An 18710-nucleotide genomic window follows, 5' to 3' on the forward strand; every position below is an offset into this window, starting at 1 on the left:
GAATTACCGAAAGGAAAAAGTCAACTTATTATTACTATCAGGTTTAGATCAAATAGATTGAGTTTATTTTTATCAAACAGCATCTCAATTCAATTGAAATTGCAGTTTTTCTAAACTCTTGTAGGGCTACAATTTGGATAATTTTTTATTTGTCCTAATCTGGCTATAGCCATTTGCAGTGTAACAGCAGTATCTCACAGGCAGTACACTTAATTTATGGTTGAGGTAGGCCTAATGCCTGGAAATTGCTGTTTATGTGACAGAGTCAGTGACAAAGACGTGTGCTATATTTTCATGCTTTCAAACAAAACAAGGTGCTGAGAAGAAAATAGTCAAAGTTTTCTTCAAGTGTTCGAAAGTGGGATGGACCATACAAAACTAGTCGTATATGTTCTCTTCACTTCACTGGAGATGATTTTGTTAACACCACCAACCCGATTTGGATCTTCTCAGCAATGAGTGGCGTGCTGGGAACTATAGGTGGTGCGTTTGCCACAAGTGCGAGTCTATGTCCCAGCCCAATGAATGTGTATGTTGCCATGAAGTGCCACAGACGAAAGAACTTTTGAAGAAAGACAAGAAAGACGAATCTAGCTGAGTTACCAATTTGACCGATTTTGAGGCACACTTACATCCCGCAGTTCTGAGGACTTTTTTTTTATGAGGAGCCGGAAGAACTGGAGAAAAAGCAATAAACCGAAAGGAGAAAACGGAGACCTATCAAAAGAGTAAGGATGCTACATTAGGTTAAAAATACCCTAAACGCTAAAGAATGCACACTAAACGAAGTGATTTTATTTCCTTGCAGGCAGTATCGGTAATTAGTCGCTTACAGGCATGTATTGGAGTGGATACTACAAGGTGGTGCTCTCGGAAGCAACAATCGGATTGTGCTGCCGTCATGCATTGTTTGGCAATCCGAAACAATTTTTCAAGTCCAGATGGCCGTTACACCGGATTTCAATGGCCAACTGAAGGCACATTATGAAGGAGAGAGAGAGAACTTTTATTTATTTATGAATAGTGATGAATGATAATGAATTAAATATGAATGATGATTCGTACGATTTCTTCATTTTTCACTTCAAGCATATTTTAGGTTTTGTAGGAACGTATCCAGTACAGTTTTATTAAACTGCAAAAAACAATAAATCTTTAAAAAAGCAACCGCTTGTACCAACTCCGACCAAACTGTGATCCACCAATTACATCTAAAAAGCATTTGTTTCATCCGTCGCTAACAACGCCCACCCACGATGACGTAATACCACCAAAGTCGTCCCAGAGCAGTGAAATATGGAGTTTCGCCTGTGGTGGCGCTGCGGAACTGTCGTTTTGTATACATTTCGCCCTAACCAGTCGAGCTTCGAGGTTAAGATTAAAAAGTTCGCTAAGCATAATTTTGCGCTAGAAAATGCTTAGAAAATTTACTATACTTGGGTCCAACCTTTAAGCAACGGATTTTTTTCTCAGCTTGAAAAAGTTGATTTATGGACATGAAAAAATTGCCACCATTAACTTGGCGGTACCACCCGAATCTTCCCTCAATCGGATCGGAGCAAAACTTTCCAGGGAGAACGTAGAGAAAGTCGTGGTGGAATATTAAATGCTCAGCCAGAGACACCATTGCTTGAATACTTTGAATGCATGCTAAGAAAGTTTCTTTAGTTAGTCCTGCTTTGCCTGATTGCTTCCAAGATATCAAAATATTGGCAGCCGTGTTCAGAAAAGTGAACCTGCTGTCCGACTCGCTTTGCGTCAGTTGAAGAGGCTCGCAAGCGGCATCCCTTTTTCTGTAGCCTGCATACAAAAACAGCAACATAATATTGTTTACACAATATATAAATATAAAAGTCTTGAAACTCAACGTATAATAAGTATTAACAAAAATCAACCACTCCTGATATTTTTCACGTAAACAGACAAGTCAAAAGAGAACAAAGAGACAAATGATTGAGGCTTTGAGTTTGCAATAAATTAATAGTTTTCAGTTGAACTTTATCATTTTGGTTTGGTTTGGTTTTGAATCTTTATCCTCGGACTGACAAAGCCTTGATAGGTTATTCCTGGTACTTGTTCGCATACTTGTAGAGGCACTTGACGCAGGGCCGGTTACCGAGATTGCCAGAGTGAAGTTTTCCGATTGTTGAAGTCTTGTTGCCGAGAAATTATTCCATTCACTAGGTGCCGCTGAATGGAGAGCAGTCCTGAAATGCGTTGCTCAAACGCACACCCCGAGAGTCGAACCAGCGCCGTGTGATCTTGAGCCCGGCGCGTAACCACTGAGCTAACCACTGAGCGTAACCACTTCAAAATTAAGCTAAATTTAGTGGAAGCGGTGGTGCTTAACATTGTGCAGGTCATTACATGAAACAATAACTGCAGAGGTCAAACAAACAGACACACAACATAATGTAAAATCATAACACAGATACGTTTTCTGTCATGCCAGAGCTTTTAGTCTGAGAATTGAACTTTGGGCAGTCCATACATGAGGTGGACGTTTTAACTATACGGTAATCAACCATTTCTACTGCTAGCAGATTGAACTTTGCAAGCGTAAGATATATGTACTAGCAAACACTAAAACCGTACTGTCACTTTCAAGCTCACATTTGCTCGGCGTTTTCAAGGACATTATTTTCCAAATCTCTAGCACAAATTTTAAAAATCGAGCAGTCTTCAAAAAGTCTGGATTGTCTTTCGCATAATACTCCAAGGCAGTGATTGTTGGCTCACTGAATACACCTGAAAAGTAATAATTTTTAAATTAAAACAAGACTAAACATAAAATTTACAGTCAGTAAAAGTTGCACAAATTCTAGTTCTGCGATCAGCAGCAGGTGTCATCGTATACAAACGCATACAGGTACTTCTTACATGTGACTTGTAGTTGTAACCGATAAGAGTTAGGCTAATCAATAGAAAATTAGCATATGTTTTACTGTTTCATGAAACACATGCACCATCTTCTCCACGGAAAACAAATAGTTAAACGGAATTGAATGCTGTACGTTAGGTATTCTATTGCAAATTAAAACTGTTTTAAAAGCGGCTTACACAAAGCATGTTGCGGAGATGTTCGTGACACATTGCTGGGATTTAGCGAAACTTTCTTCAAGGTGTGGGCAACTTTTAAACATTGGTGTTCTTCAATTGCGTAAAGACGTTTAATGTGGTTGAAGCTGGCATGGCACGACTCCCCAAGTACACTTTCAAAACCTGCATTTGGTATCGTCATGTAGCATTTAGACATAAAATTATTGAAAATGTTCTTGAAGTTGTGCGTGAAATCAAACAGAAGAAAAAGTTTTTCGCCAGATCTTGTAGGATGATCGATAAATGGTTTGAGTTCCCCTCCACACAAATCAACCATCATCTTTCTATAACAACAAAGAAAATACATAAGAATAAGTAGCCTACTTCCAAAAGATCCTGCTTGGCTCTTTCCCACAATAACTACATGATTAGTTGTTAAAACTCTCGTATTTGTGCACGGTAATGTTGTAGGCTATTTAACTTCGTGCAAACTACTAAAAATAAAAACAAAGATATTAGAAATAAACCTTGATACACAGAGTGGAACTTGCTGTAGGTGAAGTAGAACAACCTAACATAAAACAAGATTTGAGTCTTACAAGATGTAGACCGAAAGAGCAAGAACACAACTGTGATAACACATATTCATACAGAGCGCCAGATCTGGAATTCAGATCTGATAAAAATTGCTAACAATTTATCAACGCTACGACATTGCACTATGCGTGCAAGCAGCGGCGCTTGTAAAATCCGAGGAAAAGGACTGTAAACAAGTCTTAATTTTACAAACGTTATTTTGTTTAAAACAAACCACATGCGAATGCCAAAATACAGCCTATTGCTACTAAGCAATTTTAATTTACAATAACTCACGACTGCTAAAAATGATGAAACACAGTCTTGCAACCAGTAACTTAATAGAAAAAACATAGCCTACCTTTTGCAAACATGATTGTCTGTAGAAACTGCAACCACAAATACTAAATCATTAAGGGCCGCCATCACTTTGTTAAACCAAAAGTGCAGTAGTTTTGTGTCCAGTTTGTTTACAGGAATCAGACATACAACATCACGAAATTTTGAGCATGAAGATTGAATCATAAATGTAAGAACCGTTTTAGCAGGAGCTCCATCTTCAGTGATTCCTACAAAAGCTCCATTGCTGTATTCGACTCTGCGTGCTGTGTAGACTTCATCAATTAAGAGAGTGACAAACTTTTCGTGCTCTGTCAAACCAGAAATCCGTTGCTTCAAGTATGGAAGGTCTAGTTGGCCAGACTCAACGGTACGTCCACTGGAATATGAGCGAAGCGTGCTCAAGGATGGCAAAAGAAAAACAGTTTTCAATTTTTTATATAGCGATGTACTGGTCAATTGCCACAAAAAGGCCATTGTTATTATTGTAGCAGAATATCGCCGACCTTCTTTTGGTTTAAACAGCAGTTGCAATTGTTCAGTTATGAAATACAATAATGCAGCATTTGCTACATTTTCACCTCTTTCAGCCACGACGCTGATGTAGTCTTGTAATGCGCAAACAGCTACATCAATAAAAGCAGCACTAGTGGAAGTGCTCTTATCAGCCACAGCTTTGCAGTGCGCTAATAGATTGCTCAAACCAGAAAAGCTTTTGATGTTTTTGCCTTGCAACAAGTGTTGATAAGTAGGACTTTGAGGCAAGCGGGAAGATGACGAAAAGGCCGAAACAGTCAGGTAATTGTCAAATGCAAGCACTGAAGCAAGCAATTTTGGGGCTTCTTTCAACTTAGCATTGTCAATCAGGTGAAAAGAAATTTGGTTTTCTTCAGTTTTGAAAACATATCCAAAAGGCAGTGTTACTTTTTGAAGTTCATTCTTAAGTGCAAAAAAGTCTTTGATTTCATCGACTGCTAAAAACTCCATATTTTCTTTTTCTATTTTTGCGTTTTGTTTCTCGGCTCTTTCGGCTGCAGTGGACGCAGACGATCGTTTGATAGTTTGAGCTGATGATAAATATTTAGGAAGTCCTAGAAACACTTTTGGAATTACAGTAGGTTTTAGCCGTTTTCGAACTAATTCGGTGGTTTCTCGTTTTACTTTTTGTCTTTTCTTTTTATCAAAGGAAACTGTTTGAAAGTCATTAGCATGAAAATGCTTATCGCAAACTCTATGATTTTTACTTAAAGTCCAGTTTTTGCGTGGAATAGCTGCAACCCATTTTCTTCGAATATCAGGATCTGCAGGGAATTTAAATAAAGCGGGCTTGTCTTCTTTGCTCGACTTGTAGCCACTGCTACATCCCGGTACACAGCACGTGTTTACCATCGCGACAAGATTTTAAAAATAAGCGATGAACGGAATAAATTGGCAGATAACTTAATTAACTTGAAATCAACTTACACTGTGACAGATTATAGAAACTTTTAGCATTTCTAAATTATAAAATCCGACAATATTTACAGACTAGTAGGTACGACGTACAAGAACCTATAGCCTAATAGTCCCATGCAGTTGTTGTAGCTATTTTAGATTTAAGCGTTAAAATCTTACACCTCTTTTAACAACGCTTTTTTACAGTTTAAAATGTTGACTCCAAGCTTGCCTCTTGTTTATTCAATTCAAACTGTGACCTACCAGAACCGATGCCATACTAAAATGTATCAACATACTGACAGTAGTCCAGCAATCGTGTAAAGTACAAAATGTACATTTAAAGTAACGCCAACTACCGATATTCTTCGAAGTCTGTAACAATACTAAACTTAACTGACCATGTTCTATATAACTAGCCAATTGAATCTTAACTGCCAGTGTACTGGTACTAAAACGCTGAAACTATCACACTATCCTACATCGTTAGATTCTCTACTAGACTACTTTACACAGCTGCAAAGCAACGACTGGATTTCTTTTTCTGTCATACAGTCACGAGACTTGCTTCACAGCAGGGATATTGCAGTGTTTCGTCATAGAAACCATTGTTATATTTCACTATCGTTTTGTAATACGTGTACAATAAAGTGGTCTGTGTGTAATCTATTAAAGTGTGGTGTACCGTATCTAAGTTAATCAAACAAAAATACAACAGATATCTAGAAAAGGCGACTTCTCAACAGCGTAATTGACACGCGCTTTCGCCTTTTTCATTTTCGGGCGTTAACAGCGCTGACCCTTCTAGTGTCCATCGCTTTATCGAAATTTGCAAAGTCAGCAATCCCGGTGTTCTATTATCCCTGTATAGACCCTTCTTTAGTCTTAACATTATCACTAGATATTGAAAACAAGAGACAGGGAAAGCAGAAAAGGCAATTTTTATGGCATAGCCACACAGCCACTTCTTTTTTGAGCAGCAATCTCTTTGAAAGTTGCAAGTTATTTTTTTTTGTTCAGTCGTCTGATGCAAACCTCATAAATTTAGAACCGGTTTTCCTTTATTTATGGCTTCAACTTTGGATTGAAAGTTTATTTTTTAAAAATCTCGCAGATTTGATACTAAATCTTCCTCCATTTTTTAGTTAAATTTTATAAGAAACAATCTTTTACACTGCAAGAAGTCACATACCACGTACCATGCGGGCATTCCAGCTTGACGAAAAAGGTTTCATAGCTGTGACGTCACATTTGAGGCAAGCCTCAAATCGTAGCTAATAATTCAGTGTATGGAAGTTTTCTGATCTAAAGTGAGGCACGGCTTTGCGTTGCCTCTCCTCGCGTATTTCAACGATTTTGACCACGTGAACGCTCGATATGAATATCGCCATAGAAACAGAAAAAATTAAAGCACAGTTTAGGTGTAGAAACGTAAAATTTGAGGGAAAGGGGGCACGACTACAGCAATTCACAAATAAAAGCACCTAAAAACGTGCAATATTTACTACTTTTTAACAAATAATATTTATTTGGCAGTGGCTATTTGACCGGCGCCGGTCTTTGAATCTGAAACACTATTTGACCGGTCATGACGTCACTCTATATGCACTTCTTTCTTTTTCTCTTTCAAAGCAAAAGACGAGAAGAGTGCGTATATAACTTGTAAATTCGACGATTGTCTTCAACTGATTGGATGGCGCGTGGGTTACGTCTCTGGTTGGTGTTCCAGAGGGAATGAGTTCGATACTTTGCGGAAGCGTTTTTTTTTTTTAATTTTTAACTAAATTTTGACCCGAAGTGACTCAATCGTTAGGCTGCTGCATTTTTGTAGTCAATTTTTATTTTCGGAAGCCTACAGCCCAATTTTTTATGTCTTTTCAACTATGACTTGACTTGACTTGAGTAATAAAGTCAGAGTTTTTAATTTTCTTAAATTTGAGAATTTCTCTGGATAATTTTCCGTTCGTCATAAGAGGATGTGACCGTGTTTGCCGAACGACGCAAAAATGTAATGCGTCGTTCGGCAAACACGGTCACATCGCAAAAATGTAATGCGTCGTTCGGAAAACACGGTCACATCCTCTTATGACGAACGGAAAATTATCCAGAGAAATTCTCAAATTTAAGAAAATTAAAAAACTCTGACTTTATTACTCATAGTTAACTCGTTCCCTCTGGAATACCAACCACAGACGTAACCCACGCGCCATCCAATCAGTTGAAGATAATCGTCGAATTTACAAGTTATATACGCACTCTTCTCGTCTTTTGCTTTGAAAGAGAAAAAGAAAGAAGTGCCTATATAGTGACGTCATGACCGGTCAAATAGTGTTTCAGATTCAAAGACCGGCGCCGGTCAAATAGCCACTGCCTATTTATTTTGTGATAACCATATCTTTGATATAAATTTTGCTTTGCCAGATGTTGGCAGGTGAGGCACCGCCTCACCTGACTGCACGTCCCTGTTGACATACCATGCCAGCTTGGCCTATCTACAGTAGGCTACATGCCAAAGACCAGGCCGCAGCGCCTTTCTAGATCTGTTAGCTACTTTTTATAGGCCTACTAGTGGTGGGCGTTTAGTTTTGGTTTTGAATCTTTATCCTCGGACTGACAAAGCCTTGATAGGTTATTCCTGGTAGTTTCGCATAGGCCTAGGTTACTTGTGGAGGCTTTTGATGCAGGGTCGATTTCTGAAATTGACAGAGTGAAGTTTTTTTGATAGTTGAAGTCTTGTTGACGTGGAATTATTCCATTCACTAATGGCCGCTGAATGGAGAGCAGTTCTTAAATGCGTTGCTCAAGCGCACACCCCGAGAGTCGAACCAGCGCCGCGAGATCTTGAGCCCGGCGCGTAACCACTGAGCTCACGGAGCTGATTTATATAAGCGTACTATCAGCAATATAAATCACAAGGTTACCACAGTCATTCGTTTTCTGCAGTGACGAAGACTATGCTTTGTTTCGTTTCTGGTAGGCGTAATTACCACCAGGGACGTAGTCATGGGGAAAAGGGGACAATTACCTACTTACCTAGCCTACTTGCTACTTGAATAACTTTCGAAATATTTTAAATAAACACTTTAACTTATTCTCTGTTACAGCATCAGTTGACAAAAAAATTTTAGGCTGAAAATTTCTGGTCGAGGCCGCCCAGACACCAAAGGCGCTTCACCTTTGCCGACTTGTTGCTGGGCTCACTGACATGTGCAATAATTCTTATTTGCCCTTCCCGTGAAATTGTCTGCTGCTGGCTACGCTCGTGGCTTGATTTAGTTTTGAATCTTTATCCTCGGACTGACAAAGCCTTAGGATAATTAATTCTTGGTAGTTTCGTATATTTTTAGAGACTTTTAACGCAGGGCCGTTTACCGAGATTGGCAGAGTGAAGTTTGTAATTGTTGAAATGTTGTTCCCAGGGAATTTTTCCACCCACTAGCTGCCGCTGAATGGAGAGCACTCCTGAAATGCGTTGCTCAAGTGCACACCCCGAGTATCCGAACAATAAGTGCCGCGTGATCTTGAGTCGAAAAGCCAAGGAAAAGTTAGCTTTAAAATTCCTTAACAAGTCATTCATATGGATAAAATGTCAGGATGAATGTGCATTATCACTTGTATATTTTATGGTAGTTTATATCTTAAAGAACCATTGTATCATAATTTTAAAGCACATGCTTGGTGAACAGTTTTGGTTAATTTTTATGAATTAGATTTTTTATCACAGCACTTTTGACCAGTTTATTCAAACATAGTGATATTTATGCCTCCAAAAAGAAAGAGTGATGACTTTTCAACTAAACAGAAACGTCAAAAGCTTGATTCAGTGACAAGTCAAGTCAAACATGACATTGAAAAATTATATGCAATAAGATTTCCTGATGGTCTATTCTCTTTTTGGGAATTTTGTTTGTCACTAGATTCAAATCAACCTCTTGGTATGTTTAATCAATGAAGTTTGAACCATAGCATATATCTTTGTAAAAGCAAACAAACATTTGCTTGTGAATGTTTATATCATACTTTTGGGTATTGTAGGAACTGTCAGTAGAAAGGATAATTCTTGTGTGTAGTTTTTGTTATGGAATATGATTTGATTAAATTTACTTACCAGTATCATGACAATATTGCCATTGAATTCAATGGGGTTTATCCATTAGTGTTTTAGTGTCAATGTTCAGATATTTTACTGGAGTACCGGTGGCTATGTTTATGGAATAGCATGTAGCCTATCACCATTGCACAATTCTATTACACAACTAAACGCTATTGTTTTGCAATATAGTGAGTAGTGACTATATCGCAGAATTTTGCATGTTAACTTTAATTTCTACAATGAAAAAATGCTTACTCTCACAAGCTTTGTATGCTATAGTTGGCTGAAGTACAATGATGATATGAATCTGTCTTTGCTTGATTGTGATGTGACAGTCAGATTTGTCAATGTTAAGTTGCTCCCATGATTTAAGACCTAGGCCTGGTGTAGGCAAACTTAATTGGTCTTTGGAGAGCATTTTTGGCCTACCAGGTGGCCAACAACCAACTTAACCCAGGAGTCAAGCGGAAAGTGAAATGGTATATATCATATCATGTATACAGAAATTAAATTACGGTAATATATGTTTCAAGTGCAAGTTACAATGTTTTTTTTTGTTGTCTAGATGCATTTTCACTTCTTGATTTGAAGCTGGTTGGACCATTTTACTACATTCACTCTGGAGCCAAAGCACATGCTAAGTCTCCTCATCATTACCATATGCAGTGGCGTTATTATTACGATACCCCTGAGTTTCTTACACTCATAACCTCTTCTCAACCTGACAAATTTCACATAGGATATCTTCGAGATGATCCCCAATCAGTTGATAGATGTGTGGTTGTATCAAACAGTGGGAAAGAGCCAAAATATAATGTTTTGGGTGACAATTTATTTGCAGCTGTGAGGTACGTTGACTAAATAGCATACTTCAATAACGAAAGCTTTCATGAGTGTAGCAAGAAAACCATTTTTTTAAGAGCAATATTATCAGTTAATGATAAACTATTGCAGATTTGGATCAATTACATAGTTTCAGTTAAATTGCATTACAATTACAGGCCTCTAAGCTTTATTTTTCCCGGCGACCAAGCATGGCCTACCAGAGCTTTTTCCCGGGGCCAGATTCTCGAGCTCGATAGCCAAAATACCAATCCATTAAAAATTCGTCTTTTTAAAAATCTGTTGATTAATATCTTGCTTTTGTGTTTATTCAGGTAATGTAAACAATTTCGAAGATGCATATTTTCAGTTGCATTTAAGTGTACTGTTTCCCAAGTAGATATGTCAATGCTTAGCTTTTTTGCGAAACTTTTATCAGCAATATTTCTCGTCACTGTGTGAAAGACTTTGCCTTATTTATGAAAAGGTTGTGAATGCAAATAAAGAGAAAAAAGTTTTATATACTTAAAGTTTCAGAGTGGAGAAATTTTGGCTTGTGGAAGCCAGATACCACTGACCAAACGTTGCCTACCGGCATGGTAGTTTTGGAGGTCATTTAACGACTTCTCGGCCATGGCCGCTGGGAGCTTAGAGGCCTGCAATTACACCTTCAAAACTTTTAATTACATTATAACACTAACAGTATCCCTGCATTACAATTTCATTGTTTTAAAATTTTCACATCATGACTACTTTTAAATGTAATTAATTACATGTTTTAATTACAAAAAAATAAATATTTTCATGATTGTTTATCAATGATTTTTTATGGTTTGATTTTAAGAAAGACAGTAGAATTGCATTTGATAAGGACATCTTAGTACAAGAAAGGTATATTTTCATGCACAAGTTTATGGAGGCAAGTCTAAATGTAATTTGGACCAAGATTTTTTAATATTAAAATACATTGCACAACAACAAGTCTCAAGTCTGTATAATTACGGTTCTATTTGATCCAACTCTGTTATTGATTGTAGCTGTTAACTTCTGACTTAGTTGGCTATGTGACATAGTAGTAAGAGAGCCTGTGTGATGCTCAAACCAATACCGGTTTAACACCACCCACAACAGCATGTGGCTGTGTCTTGGTAAGAGATTTAATCACAATCCAAATTCGGTTTTACCCCACTAGTGAAAGTGACCGATGTTTTTCACCCTTTTCTCTGTGTCACTCTGTTCATCTCATCGTCTTTCCATCAAAACTTGTTTGGCTCATTCTTTTTCTGTTCTTTCCAAGGTCATTTTGGGCGTCTCCATTTCATTTGTGCATGCAATATCAATAGAAACGGCTACTACTATCGCTGCATCTAGCTGTAAAGTATTGCATCTATAACTTTATTGCACCAAGTGTTGTCACAATGGTCAAATGTGTTTATATTTATATTCTTAGCTCAAAGCTCCAACATCGTATAAAAAGATCATCAGGTGATAATAAGCAACAACTTTTGTCCTTGTGGGAAAGCCTACAAACATTCTGTAACAAGGTTAGTGTTACCGTGACCATTTTTTTGTAGCAATATACAAAAGTGTTTATACTAACAACCAAGCAAAAAAGAAATAGGGTCAGTGAACAACTGAACAGTGAACATGCCTGATAGGTTCATAAAAACAGTTAATGATTACAGTGGTAAAGATTTGCTGTTATAGTATTGCATTAACTCAATGGTGTCGGATCTTGATATTCTCGTTTTAAGCTTTATTCTTCTATGTTTGCAGGCAAAATATAGCTTAGAAGCTAATACCCCAATTGTAAAAGCGCGAAAGAAGAAAACAGTTACCGACAGTTTTCATGGAGCTGGAATAGTCGTTCCTATTGTGAACGGAATTGGTTATCGACCTCTTCATCATAGTAACGGTAATTCAATTACTCGAAAGATGCAGTAGCGTTTTTATCAAACGTCTTGTTTTAAAATATTAATTTCTTTGCTAAATAAAGTAAAATAAGACAGGGTGACTAAATATAGTTACTTTGTTATGTTTTAGGAGAGGGGGGGAGCGATCAGCTTCTTTCCCCCAAACGCGTCATATGGTGCTTGACCAGTCAGTTATATGACAACAGTGTTCTCTATCACAGTCCGCTGTACAATCTAGTAACTTCTCTTCGGAGCTAAAAACTAATCATAGCTCAGAGCCTTGCATTACGCTACTGACCAATCCCGTATTGTTTTAGATCAACTTAGAAAACTTCTCCGAAAGATTGTTGAAGCCGCAGATGACGAACAGAGGATGATAGCGTTTGAACCCATTCAACAAGTGGTTAACTTCGTGCAGTTTGCTAATGATGAATGCGACTATGGGATGGGACTTGAACTAGGAATAGATTTGTTTTGTAATGGTTCCAGGTGAGCTAATGATTGAGTATGAGTAAGTTGTTTAAGAGATATGATGGTAGGAATCTTCGTCTTCGGACTGAGAAAGCTCTTTAAAAGCTAAATCCTGGCAGTAACAATGATTCCAAACAGCACCGATAAACTCAAAGAGTACCCTGTTAGAAAATTCTGCAAACATTCCTCATTACTGCATCCATAAAAAAAAAAAAAGTGAATCCCATACTTGATTCAAGCATCGAGGGATGAGAAGATAAGGTTCTCGTTGTACTAAGTCATCGGCACTAACGAGAGTAGGGTGGCCAGTTTCTTTTTCTCGGCCGCCTTTCAACAACTACGCTCACCCAATTTATTACACTCGGGGTACAGGTGAGCAGTGTTTTTCAACAATAAACTTGAGCCGGGAGTCGAACCAGGATTGTATGACTAGAAAGCGAGCGCCTTATCCTCGGCCGCACCATGCATGCATATTAGGGTGGTCCTTATTTGTCAACTTTTGAATTTTTAAGCGGGCGCCCTCTCAAGCTGTTCCAATTTGGTTAAAATGGAAAACCTCAAATTAAAAAAAAAAATCATCAACGTTTAAGGTGTGCTCAAAGAGCTTAAACTTTCTACGCACAACGGCTTAAGTCGGTAATAGCATTGAGGCATGGGTGCACATGTGTTACTGTACTTTCATTCTACTGGGGGCTCGCATATATCAAATGAGAAGTTAATAACGATAGTTATTATAGGGGGATCCTTATTTCAAATCTTTCAAACTATAAAAAATTTTGGCATTTCTATTCCACGCCGTGATCACGAGATAGACACGCCGAACACATGTGCAGCCAAATCGTACTGAGTGATGTCACAATGCTATGTCTGCACTCTGCGCCGTGTTTTGCCTGCTGAGTAGGCTACTGAATATTGTAGCAGCCTGATTAATAATAATATAATAGTCTTGTTTTTTCAGGTACTGTAAGCGTTAATGGCAGAATCTACAAGAAAACAGTCTGAGATATACTTAGTTGGGCCAGTGAAGGATGAGTTTACTGGCTCAAAATTGCCATCTGTGCATGATGCTCTCGTCGTGTACTTTTACCGGCTAAAGATCATGAAGGAAACAAAAAAGGAGGCAGCCAAGCATACTATCCAGAAACTTTTCGCATACTGGAGCCGAGCAAAGATTCCAGTACGGGATGAAAGAAGAGCAATTAAGAAGTTGGATGGTCTTATCACAGCATGGGAGAACCTAAAAAAGAATAAGAATAGAAAGACCGACACGCAGAAAATGAATGAAGAAATCTTCACTGCAGAATATCCAAATTTGTTTGATGTTTCTCATGGCAATGCTCTCGAAATGATTGACATTCAAGAGGACATAGAATTTTTGGTTGCTCAACGGGAACCTGGCAGGAGAGGGTATATGGCAGGATTGGACAAGAAGCTGAAGAAAAGAGAGAATGAAAAGGAAACAAGAGTAAAACAAATGAAGAAACGGAAAATTGCTAGTGACGAAGCCAGGAAGGAACTGTTTGATAAAGTTGTTCTAGAGAGCAGCTCTTCTTCAAGTGAAGAGGATTCACAAGGAGACGAAGATTTCATACGACCTTCATCATCTGACTTCAGACCTTCACCTTTTCAAAAATGTGGCGGAAAGAAAATTTTTAAACCAGATGTCCTTGCTTCTCTTGACAAAGGTAGGATCAGTGATAGGCATGCAGTTCACACTGTAGCATCTGTGCTATCTGCAACAGGTTTGAATCTTTCAGAATTTGCTATTAACCGCTCTTCTCTTCGACAATATTGCAGAAAGTATCGTGAAGATAGGTCAAGGGACCTGAAAGCAGCGTTTCAGAGTTATGGAAAACTACTAACGATTCACTGGGATGGAAAGCTGATGCTTGATTTGACAAGACATGAGAAAGTTGATAGACTGCCCATTATAGTTTCTTCTGATGGCGTTGATCAGCTTCTAGCAGTACCTAAACTTCCATTTGGAACAGGACAGGCCATATGTGATGCCATAATCCAGTCTGTTGATGAGTGGAATATCAGGGAAGACATTAAAGCCTTCAGCTTTGACACCACAGCAGCCAACACTGGGCGACTAAAAGGAGCTTGTGCACTTCTTGAAGCATAGCTTGAACATGATGCTCTGTACCTGGCATGCCGCCACCATATTCATGAGATTATACTTGAGGAGGTGTTTTCGTCTTACTTAGGCCCTTCATCTGCCCCAGAAATACAGCTATTCAAGAGGTTTAAGCAGTTCTGGCCTAAGGTTAAGTATCATGACTACACTCCTGGAATTCATGATGAAGTTGTACTGGCTGAATTGGATACTGAAACTCAGCAGAGGGTGCTGTCCTATGCCAAGGAGCAGCTAGACAACAAACATCCCAGAGGTGATTACAGAGAACTTCTCGAAATCACGATTATCTTCTTAGGAGGATTTCCACCTGAAGGGATAAGATTCATGAAACCTGGAGCCATGCACCGAGCAAGATTTATGTCTCGTCTCAATTACACCATGAAGATATTCATCTTCCGAAACAGTGGATTTTGCCTGACTAAGCGTGAGCTATGTATAATCAGCTATGTTCTATGAGCTATGAGTTATGTATAAGCGTGAGCTATGTGAGCTCAAAGACCTATGTATCTTTGCAGTGAAGTTCTATATTAAAAGCTGGCTTTCTTCTCCTCTTGGAATTTCAGCTCCAAAGAATGACCTCCAACTAGCTAAAGAATTGTTGGCATCTGGTGACCAAGTATCACTCGCTGCCCTAAAGAAACTGAAACGACACTTTTGGTACCTGTCTGAAGAAACTATTGGATTTTCATTCTTTGATGCCTCCATTTCCTTAGAAGACAAGAGAAAGATGGTTCAGGCATTGATTGAACAAGGAGCAGAACATCCAGCTAAGCAAGTCAGTTTGTCAGACCAAGACATACGAACGAAGGAGATCCCTGACTTCGTCATAAAAAACACGAAGAATTTCTTTGAGACTTTGAGTATTTCAGCTTCATTTCTAGAAGATCCTAATTTATGGTCCAGTTTGCCAGCATTCATTGAGGCCCAGAAAACTGTTGGAACACTTCGTGTTACGAACGACACAGCAGAGAGGGGTGTAGCCCTCATTCAGGAATATAATGGGTTGCGGACAAAATCAGAGGAACAAACACAATTTGTCCTCCAAGTAGTGGCTGAGCACCGACAGAAACTGCCCCACATAACTAAAGCTGCTCTTGTTGAGAATCAGAAAGACAGACTATTGTAGAATAGTAAAGAGACATTTGTCATATTGTTTTTTTGTAGAACATTTGATAACCGCTAACATTTTGTGTTATCATATTAATTGGAGTCAGCCACGTGAAATTTCGTTTGCATTGAGCATACCTTAATTTTCGTTTAGAATAGAAAATATTTTACAGTAAGTGTTTTTACATCAAGTGGAATCAATGCAAGGGGCGCCCATACAATTTCCTCCAACTTAAATTTTTGACTACATATAAGGACCACCCTAATGCATATACTGCTTCCTAACTCAGTGTAGCCGATTCACGACCTTCTGTAACATTTTCCACCGGAACGTAGACCCAGGATGAGAACCACAATTTTAGGGTCTTTTTGGAGGAGATCCGGCCACTTTGAGATTTCCGCTTATTATTTGCAAATTATTCCATCCACTAAATGTATAATTGGAGATCGTCGTCGTGTGAGCCTCTGGGACCAAGGGTCTATGGTCTAATGTTTTACTACCCCAGATTAGGGATGGGCAATATAGAATTTCGAATAGTTGCAATCCGAATATCTAATTATTCGAATTGAAATCACATTTCGAATCGAATTTTCCAAACCGAAATGAAACTATCCCCTTTTCCGACTACCAATTTTTTTATCGATTTTTCGCCGATCAATCCCATTCGGCTCAGCGATAGCTATTCGCTCTAGCGAAAACGGCTAGCCAGCTCCCTTTACCAGTGCGGTTTGAGGACGTCGGAAGACTGTTGTGCTGTGGATTTGCATCTATTTTCATCGTACTAAACATGGAACGCAATTAAACTCTGGGTGAGGCTACCGCTACACCTAGTGTCGGAAGTTACACAACAATGCAACAATCCAATATAGATGATCTATGGAGCTCCAGTGTTGAAGTGACAAAAGACTTCAGCATCAAGTAATGACGACAACGAACAGCATTCAGCTGCCGAGGAAATCCGATCGTACCTTTAGACAAAAGTGAAAAACAGAAATGCAATTGAATGGTGGAACAAAAATTAAGAAAAGTTCCCGCTTTTGTTTCATCTTAAGGGAGGAAGTATTTAGCCACCCCTGCCACTTCTGCATCCTCAGAAAGATCCTTCGCGGGTGCGGGATTAAGAGCATCAAAACTGCGATTGCGGCTCAGATAGCTGGAGAGCATTTAGAAGCTTTATTAAACATTCTTTACTATAACAAAGACTTGCTCTCCTAGGCAGTTACTGTTGTTTTTGGTACGTTGCGGCTTTTCCATTTTGTGTCCTCAATAAAACCAGAATAAAAACAAAGCTTTTTGACATGTTCTGAAATTAAACAAAATTATTCTAGAATAGGTATTCGAAATTCTAAATTAGAAAAATTATTCTAGAATAGCTAATTATTCTATTTTGCCCATCCCTACCCCAGATACACGATGCTCCTGGACTAAGCTGGAAGGCTACTAGAGAGCAGCCGGTCTTTTATTTAATCATTCAATGATTCAAGACACGCAGACCTTCCACTCTATTAGGTGGCTTGAAGATTGTGCAATCGTTGATGATGTGGTCTGCGCTCTCTTCCTCAGCACCACATTCACAAGTAGAAGAAGAATTAGAGATCTGTCCTTGAACTGACTTACTGTCTTTAAAACACTTTGACCTTCAAAACGCCACCCTTGTGTACGGCCTTAGTTTACTGTTATTTCTGGTAGCATCTAGGGCTTTCTAGGCTAGCGGTAGTGTGCGAAATACGGTGTCTATCGCTATCAATTCTTGGTACAATCGGCTGCCGAGAAACGAAGTGAAAGTGTTGTCCGGTGTAGATTGTATACAAATTTTTGTGATCTTGCGTTTTTTAAACAAGGCTTGTTTTCGATTACACTACCAAGCATCGTTTTTTGCAGGTATTTCCACAAATTGTTGAAAATGCTTCTGACGATGGCGTACAGATTGCTAAAATGGGATATTTATGCCAGCATTTGTGAGGCACACCTTGAAGACAGAAGAGATGATAACTTTGCTAGGCAAGACAACGATTAGCAATACAGCATCATTTCGCATTCACTGATTGCAAAAGCCAAATTGCCCGAAGGAAGGTGACACAGGAGTGGCCGAGGTCACCAACATGATAGAAACTCTTACGGAGAATTGGGGTACAAAACTTCGGCACATGTTTTAAATTTGGATGCTTAACAGTAATTTTTTGGCATGCACTAGTATGCCACTACTACTTTAGATTGGTATATTGTTCTAACATACGTAGTACGTACTGCAACATATTTCATCGATAACCATCTAGTTTCAATGTGATAATTGATATAGCGTGCTGCAATATCGGTTACATCTGCCATTTGATTATAGTCCTCACGTCTAGCACTGGACAACTTAAAAAAGAAATACAAGTTGTGAAAAAAGGTATCAATATCAAACTAACAACTCCTTTTTGATTGATCGAATCTTTATCCTCGGACTGGAAAAATTTCTTGCAGGGCTTGATCCTGGCAGTTTCGCATACTTGTAGAGGCTTTGAATCACTGACGCAGGCCCGCTCACCGAGATTGGCAGAGTGCAGTTTCCGATTGTTGAAGTCTTGTTGCCAGGGAATTATTTCATCCATTAGATGCCGCTGAATGGAGAGCATTCCTTAACGCACGTTGCTCAAGCGCACACCCCGAGAGTCGAAACAGCGCCGCTAGATCTTGAAGCTTCTTTCCAGAAGTCACGCGCTAACCAACTGAGCTATCGGGGCGGATGTGTGAACTAGATGGAACGAGCAGGTCCCTATGTTAAGCATGGTA

The 18710-nt window shown here is 38.8% G+C and overlaps 1 protein-coding gene across 1 annotated transcript; it reads left to right on the forward strand.

The window, feature by feature from the left end:
* Nucleotides 1-9117: 9117 nt before the first annotated feature.
* Nucleotides 9118-18309, forward strand: LOC145779936 (histone PARylation factor 1-like). The gene is made up of 6 exons (XM_082591624.1): nt 9118-9323; nt 10047-10329; nt 11754-11847; nt 12080-12218; nt 12534-12705; nt 17817-18309. The coding sequence occupies exons 1-6, from the start codon at nt 9149-9151 to the stop codon at nt 17950-17952; spliced, it is 999 nt and encodes a 332-aa protein (XP_082447750.1). The 5' UTR covers nt 9118-9148; the 3' UTR covers nt 17953-18309.
* Nucleotides 18310-18710: the final 401 nt, after the last annotated feature.

The sequence above is a fragment of the Aplidium turbinatum genome, chromosome 11 (genome assembly GCF_918807975.1).
Source record: "Aplidium turbinatum chromosome 11, kaAplTurb1.1, whole genome shotgun sequence".
Lineage (NCBI taxonomy): Eukaryota > Metazoa > Chordata > Ascidiacea > Aplousobranchia > Polyclinidae > Aplidium > Aplidium turbinatum.